At 35.2% G+C, this 12016-nt stretch overlaps 1 protein-coding gene across 1 annotated transcript; it reads left to right on the top strand.

The window, feature by feature from the left end:
- Positions 1–1052: 1052 nt before the first annotated feature.
- On the top strand, positions 1053–9262 carry LOC144453382 (D-glutamate cyclase, mitochondrial-like). Its single transcript, XM_078144663.1, has 11 exons — positions 1053–1181; positions 1741–1893; positions 2800–2956; positions 3436–3637; positions 3774–3924; positions 5002–5124; positions 5466–5663; positions 6273–6533; positions 7733–7990; positions 8330–8598; positions 9029–9262. Exons 1-11 carry the CDS (start codon positions 1115–1117, stop codon positions 9167–9169), a joined length of 1980 nt encoding a protein of 659 aa, XP_078000789.1. The 5' UTR covers positions 1053–1114; the 3' UTR covers positions 9170–9262.
- Positions 9263–12016: the final 2754 nt, after the last annotated feature.

The following is a 12016-nucleotide window of genomic DNA, read 5'->3' as shown; positions in this document are numbered from 1 at the left end:
CTATTCATTAGTTTTCAAATTAAAGGGGGAAAATTGGAAGGTGTATTGATGCATTCAGCACTCTGATAGTTTATTTATTTACTTTTTTCAATCAAAAATTTTCCAGATGAAGACACTCAACAAACAGACTGAAACTTTACAGTATATTTGTCCTTCTAGCGGATCACAATAGGTCTTTGAACCGTTCTGCCATGTATGGGTTTCCCCAGGTGAAGTCATATTACGATATTTGTAAAAAAAAAAACAGTGGCGCACTTCAAAATTGCAATTACAAACGTTTGTCAAAGTTTTTTTTTAACGATGAAAAATCCTGCAAGGTCTTTTGAAATATTAGCTATTAAATGTTAATAAATATGTGCATTGTGATGTCAATATTATGATGTTGATGGATTTGTTGCTTCCTCAGATATTGTTTTTCGCGATCGTCAATCGAATTCTGAATTATATTCTTCGATGAAGGTCCTGTTTACGAGCTTTTTACTGGACGAATTATCACAGATCGTTCACTGCAGTGCGCAAACACAGTTGAACTTTATGTAGATAGCAAAATACTAAGAAAACGTCTTACCGTCTTTCAGTTCGAGAGTAACTGTCTTTTGCTCTTCGGCATTTAGTGAATCCATCGTAGTAGTTCACTATGTAGTGATCTCGGGGTATTTTCACCCCTTCCAATAAACAGCCTCCGCACCGGAAAATTGCGGTCTGAGATCTTGATCCCGTCCCGCTAATTTGACCCTTTAACTTCAGTACTAACAACACCACTCCTTTTTTTCGTAATCAACGGACGTGCAGAGGAAAGACCAAAATTATCCACTCATTTCTAGCAACTTTACAATCGTTACAGTTTCACTGCATTTCATACGTCTTCTTTTTCACATCGAACTGTGTGATAGATGTCCAAACGTAAGCTACACTATTATTCCGATAATTTACATCCACTGAGGTGGTCTTGTTTCACACTTTTCTCTCCATGTTCTCTTTTGATTGGTTGTCACTCTGACCACAATTCTCTCTACTTCCGCTATAACCACTTGCTCGAACTTTGACATAAGATAAGATAGCAGCCGACCAACTCACGTTAACTGACGTTACGACGTCATTTGTCGGGGTGTTGATGTCCACTCGAGTCGTATTTTGTGTTGCCCGCAGTTTTCTTTATCGGCGGAAGAACCCTTTACCGTGTAAGTACATATGCATTAGTGCAACTTTAAGGATAACTTTAGTCTGTGGTTCGACGGAGCGTGGAACTGTGATGCTAAGTAATATTTACATATGAATTGGTGCAGCATAAATGTACCCTGCACAAAATGGGGTTGGCGTCATCAAGTTCTTATGGGAGTTCAGTTTTCACTCTCTCGGTACTTGCATTGCCATTACTTGTATTGTATGCACAAAAGTATATGCTATTCCGTTTGCGTTCATGTTATCAAATGGTGATATATTCATACAAGTTGTCGTCGACAAGCAACATACTAGTAAGTAACAGGGAAAAGTCCAGTAACTTGTAAGACTTATTTCTACCTTTTGCACACTTGTATTGATACTGATAGCTGTAATACTGCTATCAACTTGAATATAAAGATGATTTGATTTGAACCTCACGATAACCTCAGCATTAAACTTGCTCAACTTTGAAATCTTGTAAAGAAACCCTTGCACTTCACATATGTTCTGCCATTTTTGGAGATTTCTTGCAAAGGGTTTTTGGGAAAACCATGTGATGACATATTTACATTACAGACAAGTTCAGAACAATCATGTCTTCCCAACCAAATGACGTCAAGACTGGAAAGAGTGTAGAGGACGTAAGTACAATGTTACCAAAGGATGTCAGGCTGATGATCAGAAACAAAAAGGTCCCTGCAGGCACTGGAACAGCTGGTCTATGTGAAGGTAAGAGTTCAACAGCTCATGTGACATATGTATTACTTTGAAAGTATCATACAGTGACACTATTAAAACTATAAGTGGATATAGCAATGATACTGAATTTTGATATATATTACTTGGGGGGGGGGGGGCATTTCGAGCAAATGAAGATCAAGCACATTACTATAGAAAGACTTAGTCTTGCTGCTAGACGTTCGGGCTTTCTTTCGATGCTATAACTTTAATCGAACAAAGTTCGCATGTGAGGGCCTGCCCGAACAGTCTAGCGAATGTCATTTTCAGACCGGACATTCCATTGAGATTACGATAAGCGGTGGGTTGGGCTATATATGCATATATATACTTTAATATATTCAATCTCTGCATGCAGGTGTTGACAAACACATTTATGTCTTACTATATCTTATATCTTTATGGTAATTGTGTTTGATGAGTGTTTAGACGTTGTCATTCACACATTTTAGTTAACGCATTGGTGGTTATTTTTACAAGCCCCTCCTTAAGGTGAATATGCATGAAAATTTAGCTATTGTCCTCTGTTTGTGCTTGTCGCTAATACGGTTCTCTGATTGGCAGTTATTTATATCCTGATGACATTCGCTAGACCTCGGATGTTCCATCCTCGATAGCGTTGTTCGGCTGTGTGTCGTATTTTATCGGAAGAACATCTGAGGGCTAGCTGATAGACTAAGAAAGACTTTGATTCAATTTTCAATTTTTTTTCAATATATTTTTACTACCTTAGTGACAGTCTGCAGAGAAGGTGACCTCTTGTGAACAATGAAACCTGTCTTTGAAATGATTTATTTGTATGCTTTAGAATGTAACATAATGACAGTCAGTCTGAAAATGCCACTGTCACACAACATGAATTATCACTGAGAGAGAGTTTATTTATTTTCATTTTAGGTTACACACAGGCTAATATGGCGATAATACATAAATCGGTAGCTGATGACTTTGAAAAGTTCTGTCATGCAAATACTGGACCTTTACCCCTGATTTTCAAATCTCAACCTGGTCAATATACAGCTCCAAAGATATCACAGTATGATTCTGATATCAGGTACATATCAATTTCCTGTAATATCAAGTGCTATACTTTAAATCAGACTAAACCATTGACGTTTTTTCACTCACATAAATTACATTATTCTGCATCTATGTATGAAGTGTAATACTCTCACCAAATCTGAATTGGGCACATATTTTGTTGTGTTATTTACATGTATCATGACAGTACATGCATATTATTAGCTTCTAACAGCAACTACAAACACAATGGACAAAGTGAACAAGTTACGTTCTCTCCTTTTTTTTTCAAATGTGTTTTTACTTAGACAGCTATTAAGTGTCAAATTTTGCAAATGTGACAGAAATTGCACATCATGTAAACCTACCTGCTTGGTAGCAGACAAATGCCAATAATGGATGTGTTAATAATAGAGTGTGATTATAATACCTCTGCAAAGACATGACCCACACCGATGCCATCATCCACATCTTATGAATGTTTTATTGTCTTATGTCCACATTATATATCAGGACTGATGTACCAATGTATTGTGTAATGGAAGATGGTGTCAAGACTAAAGAAGTAGAAAATCTGATGGGATATGAAAAAGAAATGGAAGACATGAGTTCTTTTTACTTAGGATGCAGTTTTACCTTTGACAAAGCATTATTGGAAGCCAAAGTACCTTTAAGGAACTTAGAACAAAACTGTACGAATGTTAGTATGTACCAAGTAAGTATTTGTCTTGGTCACAAACTCAGTATAACAGTTACTGTACAAAATATCACTGGTAAATCTGTCGTTTTTAATTTTCAGCACAAGATTGTAGGGAAATCATTTATAATAGAGCATTTGTTTTCTTACATAGACCAATGTACATTGTTACCCAGTTGGTGTATTTGACTGTACTCAAGTGATGTCAATGAAACCCATTCCTGTAGAAATGATTGAGACTGCTTATCAAGTCACACACCCAATGGAAGATGTACATGGTGCTCCTGCACACATTGGGGACCCAGGTATGTGTGAAAATTACTTTAGACTCATAAGGAAATTGCTAAATATCTTACTATACAACATCTTATTATAAGAAATCATTTTTTTTTGGCATAAATGAACTTAGTTCAGCTTGCCCTTTCATTGCAAGATCAGGAGAAACCATGCATGTTTTTGATAAAATAATTACCCAAGACTGTCTGAGAACCTTGTATTCATAAACACCTACATTATCTATCACCCATTTGCGTGGCAATTCTTGCTGAATACTAACCACATATATAAAATGTACCCATAACATTCAACTGTGTCATGTATGAAGGCTTGGTTTTTGTTTTGTTGTTGTTGTTGTTGTTGTTGTTGTTGTGTTTTTTGTGGGTTTTTTTTATGGGGGGGGGGTATTTGTCTGTTGTTGTTGTTGGGGGAAGAGGGGTATCATATCCTTCTTTAGTCTGGACTTTGATTAGGCAATATCTGTATACTACTTTATAGTAGTATACAGATATTGCATTCAAATTTAGCAGTTTTAAAGGCAAGGTTGATTTCACCCTAACTGCTGTAGTTGGTGTCCGGTATTAAAATTACAAAAAGATTAACTTTCACCACAGTTGTGTTACTTCTCAAAGAATAAGAGAAATAAAATGATCAAATCAGCCATGAACACACCTGTTGTAAACTGGGTAGAGAATTCTGGGTATGCAAACAGCAGAGGTGCTCAATTACATATTCAGATATCACCAATTCTCCTATATATCAGTCTGTCTACTGTTTCTACCTATGATGTATGGAAATGAGGCTTAAGACACCATGTGACCATAAGTTAGAAACAACAGATACAAGCACTAAAGCTCTTGGTGATGTAACCATATGTGACTGAGCTCCTCCATTGTTTGCATATCCAGAATTCTGTACCTCAGTGTCCTGGATATGATTTGAATAATTTTATTTCTCTTATTTTTAGAGAACTTGCATGATGCAGTCATTGTGAAAGTGACGTCTATAAAGTATGAAATCAGCCTCACCTGTTCCCCCTTAACATCTGTGACAGTTGTCAGTGTACTCATATGCTAAACATTTAGTTTAACTTGTTTTCTGAATAGCAATGATAGGGGTTGAAGATGTACAAAAAGTCAATATGGGTGCAAGCATAAAGTTTCATGATGGAGATGTACCTGTATTCTGGGCCTGTGGAGTGACTGGTAGAACAGCTTTATCTACTGCAAGTATGTATTCAAAGTTAATCAGTTTCTCAATTCATAAACATCTGTCCATACATTTAATGGAAGTTTTTTTGTCTATCTGTACTTGTTCTCTCCAGGCGTTTCTGTCCCATCAACTTCTATAGAATGTCTGCCTTTGTTGAAATGAAACTGTGCATTGAAATAATTTTTACAAATTGTACAATTCGGGTAGTGTTCCAATGTGTTTATGTATAATAATATTTATTAAAATACCATAGGCCATACCATAATGTGTTTATTACATGTACACAATTAATATTTATGATACTAAATATAGCTGAACTTTAAATACTTACTTCAAGTATCTGGCTTTCTTTTGACAGAGTTACATTTGGCCTTTACACACAGACCTGGCAGTATGTATATTTCAGATACACCTGCCATGACACATGATGCTAGCTCTGACCAAGATAAGCCAAAGGTCATCGGCCTTCGAGACAGTCCATTCTTTGCCAGTGTTACAGCAGAGTCAGTTCTAAATAAAGTACATGCATTAGAGAAGAGTATACAAGATGATCCTGGTAAATATGATGATTAGACAGTATTCCCCAGTATTTTTCTTTGTTCCAGCTGAATGAAAACAAATCTTTGGGAAGGATGTAATCATACCTATGCATGCATAATTTATGAGAAATCAGGAAGAGTACCAATAACTTTGAATGTTTTGACTGTGTGTTTTGAGCACTGCTGAATGAATGGCATAGATGCACATTGTCGTTTCATTAAACGACCAGGGTATAAATCCCACATTCTTTGTTTGAATGCATTCAAGTTGGCTAGAATGAGATTTAATCTCAATGATAGACCTTTGCTTCACATTGCATCTAAGCATTTAATTGACTCTGAATTTCCATATTATATGTGCAATCAGATGAACATTACCAAAAAGCACAAAATACCATTTGTTGTTAAAATACTAATAACCTATGGCTGTGTGACTGCTAAGTAATTCACACCTTGTACATATACTTGTGTAAAGAAAAAGGAATGCATACACCTTGGAAATGTTCTACAACACATTTTAAGGAGTATGCGACATACAGTACTGTAGTAGTAATTTCAGCAATGACTTTGTTTGAAAAGTATTTTTCCATGAAGGAATAGCAAGGTTTAATTTTTATTTCTTGTAGGTTGCCGTGGTATTTCCTCTCTACACGTTAAAGGTGAACTAATCAAATCTGCTCTTAGTTTGTCACATGCATCTTCTGTTGCCATAACAACAGGCTTCCCATGCCTTGTTGATAAAATACCTCCATATGAGAATGATGGATTATCAGGAGCCATTGCCATGGCAACAATGTTACAAACCCAAGGGAAAGAAGTCACTATGGTAGTGGATACCATGTGGGAACAATTGATGAGAGATATTGTGGCAGATCTTGTGTCCAAAGGTAATTTTTATATTAATAAGGGAATTAAATTAATTTCTTTCATGTACTATCACTCAGAAGTTTAATATGACAATTATATAAAAATGCAGACACACTGTCCATTATGTAAATTGTGCTATAATGATGTATGAAGGCATAATATGATCATAAATAGACAGTCCTAAGGTTTTATACATGCCTAGAAAATCTATGGTTGTCTTCCATTGCAAATCATTTCTGGGAAAGCCTAGACAATTTGGAAATGGCAAGAGCTTTCCTGGAAATACCCTTATATCACTAATCATGTTTGGGAAATCGTGGAAATTGTAATTGACAAAATTCGAAAATGACAGTTTACCAAGAACTTTCCTGGAAATGTTCTAACATTGCAACCCACCACTGGGGATCCTAGAAAATTTACAAAAACTAACAAATTGACAGGTACCAAGAACTTCCCAGAAATGTTATAACATTGTAAACCACTTCTGGGAAATCCTACAAAATTGGAAAATGACAGTTTACCAAGAACTTTCCTTGAAATGTAACATTGCAATCCACATCAGAGAAATCCTGGAAAATTTTAGTGTACAATTTTGGAAAATGACCATTTACTCTGAAAGTGATTACTAAATCCTGGAACTGTATATAATGTGTGACTCAATATAATGTATGAACCCTAACAGCACAAATTGATACCCAAACGGAATACTGTCAGAGTTACTACTCGGTGATGGAAAAGAATTGTGTCACATTTATAATAAATATTCTTCTTGTAACAATTACACTCTAAGACTCCAATTATATACTTGTATATTTACGGAAGATATGCTAGTATTGACAAACTATGATGAACACAGACTACAATTATTAATGTAGAATGTGATAGATTACACAAGTGAGTGATAGTGGTGTCTGACTGTATAACCTGATACTCAAGGTTGAGTAAAGAACACTTGAGGAAAGAACTCACTTTCAGACACCACCCTATGTGAGTGTAATAATTAAATTTACATCCACTGACAGCTTAAGCCTTATAATGTTAACATGTTGCAACAATAGTTTTAGAGTGTTCACGTTTCAATAGTCGCTCTCTCATTTTATATTATATATAGGTCTTTAAAGTTTTTTATGCGAGTGTTCAACTGACTTTACTAGGAAAGAGTGAACATGCAGGACAAATAGACAAATGTACTACCATCATAAATCTTACTATTTTACAGGAGTAGTAGCCAAATCTATAGATGTGACAAGTTTTCCACCTCCAGGACAAAAGGCGACTTTAGAAACTGCTAGGGAATTCTTACAGGGTAAAGATGAATTACATCCCAAATATCAACACTTGGTTGCTATTGAAAGAGTTGGTAGAGCAAGTGATAAAACATGGCGGACCATGAGAGCTGTTGACATCTCTTCAAAAGTCTCTCAAGTTGATCTCCTGTTTGATGCGGCCAAAGATATGACATATGTTTCCACTACAGGTAAGGTTGTACATAAGTTTCTTTATATTATAATTTGCTGTAAATACCATATATGTAACCCTCTTAGTGAAATGCCATATAGAAAATAAATTACTGTAATTCCTAAGAAAATATATCTTTTGTCAAGATGGAGGGGGAGGGGGGGGGGATGTTCATTGCTATTTTGTGCAAGAATAACAGATTTTTCAATATTTTGGTTGTCACTTCATGGGATGTTTTATTAAGCATTAGTTTTACTCAATACATGCAAGATGTGTAACAAAATATTTTAAGATGTGAACTACTTGTAACAGCTCCCTTTTGAATATTCTAACAGTTGGGCATTTTTTCTTTTGCAAGGTATTGGAGATGGTGGCAATGAACTTGGAATGGGTAAGGTGAAAGATAAAGTCATTCAACACATTACCAAAGGCAATGAAATAGCCTGTGAGGTGGCTGCTGACTATCTGATAACTGCAGGTGTATCTGACTGGGGAGGATATGCCCTCAGTATGGCTCTATATCTAGTTGCATTGTGTCCTATACATGATAGATACCTCAGAAAAGCTGTGGGTTTTCCTCTGCAGAGTAAAGACAAACTACTCCCAGCTCTACCCACTGTAGAAAAGGTAATCCTAATGTCATTCCTTTGCATTCTTGACATACATGTAGCTGAGGAACATACTTTTGTAAAAAAAAAAAAAGTTATTTTCATAATAAGATAGGTTTTTGGAGTGTCATTTAGTTTACATAACTGTTGAAAAATATGCAGCTGATTTATTTACAATCATAGCATGAAATTGTGAGTATAAATTCTATATGGCATTACAATGATTTACAGTATTCAAACAAGTATGGAACAATGTATTTTGACAAAACCAACTCAATGACTTTTAATATCCTATATTGAGCTGTACTGTGTGTATGTGTGTTACATGCACTTTACCATTAAATTACTAAAATTGATGTATAAAAGCGAGTACCACAAATTAAAAGAATCATTATCAAAATTGTTTATTCAGTCTAAAAATGTGTATTTTCCCCTCTCATTTTTTGCAGCAAGAGGCCATGTTAGCAGCATTGATAGACCATGGAATACATGATGGTGTGTTACAAGAACTGAGCATGTCTGTTGATGGACTTCCATTTCATCCCGTTCATGCTGACAAAATTAAAGAACTCACACAAATTTCTGTGTAGAAATTGAAAACCAAGTATTAAAAAGACCATTTACTTACCTAGCTCACTTTTAATTACTCTTCCTTTGGGCTAACGACCAACTGAATGTCTTCCACAAGGGCATTGTAATGTTTTCTTTATTTGCCAGAGATAATACTCTGCTCTATAATATATGCAAATTAATTTTAGAAGATGCAAGCCATGTTACTGACATCTTTAGGACATGTCAGTTTATTCACCGAGATAATACTCTGCTCTATAATATATGCAAATTAATTTTAGAAGATGCAAGCCATGTTACTGACATCTTTAGGACATGTCAGTTTATTCACCGAGATAAAACTCTGCTTTATAATATATGCAAATTAATTTTAGAAGATGCAAGCCATGTTACTGACATCTTTTAGTCTTTAGGACATGTGTCAATTTATTCACCAAGTGAGATAAAACTCTGCTTCATAGTATATGCAAATTAATTTTAGAAGATGCAAGCCACGTTACTGACATCTTTAGGACATGTGTCAATTTATTCACCAAGTGAGATAAAACTCTGCTTTATAATATATGCAAATTAATTTTAGAAGATGCAAGCCATGTTACTGACATCTTTAGGACATGTCAGTTTATTCACCGAGATAAAACTCTGCTTTATAATATATGCAAATTAATTTTAGAAGTTGTAAGCCATGTTACTGACATCTTTAGGACATGTCAGTTTATTCACCGAGATAATACTCTGCTTTATAATATATGCAAATTAATTTTAGAAGATGTAAGCCACGTTACTGACATTTTTAGGACATGTGTCAATTTATTCACCAAGTGAGATAAAACTCTGCTTTATAATATATGCAAATTAATTTCAGAAGATGCAAGCCACACTAATGACATCTTTAGGACATGTGTCAATTTATTCACCAAGTGAGATAAAACTCTGCTTTATAATATATGCAAATTAATTTCAGAAGATGCAAGCCACACTAATGACATCTTTAGGACATGTGTCAATTTATTCACCAATTGAGATAAAAATATCTTTTATAGTATATGCAAATTGTTTATATAAGATGCATCCCATTTAATCATGTCTCCATGTCACCTCATGATATCACTAATTATCATGTATCTGGTAAAATAAAATTCAGCGTAACCATTAATGACACAGCACCTTGTTGAAAAATTTCATTAACTATGCAAATTATTCAATAATATGCAAACAATACGCATCATATTTTTGAGACACATGTCATGGTATTTTCAAAGTACCCACCATGTGAGATGAAATTCCTAACAACCATCAGTGATATGAACGAGATTTGTTACCGTAATATCAACAATTATGTAAATTTGAATTGATGAATTTCACTCAAAAATTGAAGAACTCTATGTTGGAAAAAAGCAGACAGCTTTTGAGATAATAATGACACGAATGAAGTAAGACTGTAATAGAGGGTGTTTTACTGCCCATCATAACTGTTCACATTGGTACATCTGGCAACCATCAGCAATGCTGTGCCTTTGTTGGATCAGATTACATGCTGGTGTAAAATATGTCAGTGCATCAAGCACTAGCATAACCTGTTGAAATGCTTTCTAATTTACACAGCCTGTTGTCAGCTTTACACCATTGTACCAATTAATCTGATTAAAAAGTGATGTAGTGAACTTGGCATGATTTCTTTATTTAGGCTGTCAAACGTTTTTGACCTTTCTCATGTTTCTAGGACTGATATGATATGCAAACGTCCAGCAGGACTCCACCTCCAGTCTCTTAAACTAAAATATGTGAGGATGCGACAACATCATCATGTTTTCACAAACGCTGTTGGGGGGGAGCACATAATTCTGTGCATGAGTCATGGGCTTGACTAGATGGTAAAAGTGTATACTGTCTGCCATGGAACTAGACTAATAAAAGTAAGAGGTACATAATGAAATAGTGTCAAGTTGACTATATCAGATTTTAATCAGATTGACTGTTGCACCAACATTCTTTATGTATATACATGTACATATACTTCTAATCCAAATTACATGTCCAAGATATATATCAGCAAATTAAAACATTACATGATATATGTGTAACATTTATGAATATTATGATTAAAGAATTTTGGCAGAGGGTTACCACTGTTGTCTAGTACTTTATTACTTACAATCGTGGATTCTGACTACAATATTGGTATCACTCCACATTCCTTGAAATCCTTGTTGGGGGCATGTTGTGTGTTTTTTATTTTATTTTATTTTGTGTGTGTTGGGGATTGCTCTAAGTTGTTTTCTTTTTATGCAGACATATACACACTTGCATCATCCTTCATCCTCAAACACGATCACACATTTCTACAGAAATCCATTCACGATATTTGAGAAGGGCTATGTGACAGGGCTATGTTGCAGTGTTTCTTTGTAACTGGGCGAAATTTATGTGATGTGAAATATACATACATTTTCCAGATGCAGCCAACGAGGGAATTTTCTGAATTCTTTTGCAAAAGCGAAACAAATGTTAATTGACTATGTGGACACAGTTTGGGGTTTTTGCAATTAAAGATGTTAAAGGGAAAATGAAAGCTATTTGTATATGCCCTCCTGCTGGATCCAGTGCTCACTACCAAAAGATGTACATGTCCATTTTCCTTCCCATTCCCCATATCTGAATAATCCCCCATCATTCAGCATTGAATTGTATTGTTGATACCTTCACCTTCTCCCCTTGCCCAAACATTTTGCTAAAATATAAGTTATGCCTCAGGAGTCTGAGGTTTAATGCCCACTGACACACTGTCATTGACCAAAATAACAAAATCCCCTCCCAAAATCATGTAGGAACAACTTTTCACACAAACAGCTTCGTTGGTTGTACCC

This window comes from Glandiceps talaboti, chromosome 2 (genome assembly GCF_964340395.1).
Source record: "Glandiceps talaboti chromosome 2, keGlaTala1.1, whole genome shotgun sequence".
NCBI classification, from domain to species: domain Eukaryota; kingdom Metazoa; phylum Hemichordata; class Enteropneusta; family Spengelidae; genus Glandiceps; species Glandiceps talaboti.
Note: the sequence above shows the minus strand (reverse complement) of the source record. Positions and strands in the feature narration are given on the sequence as shown.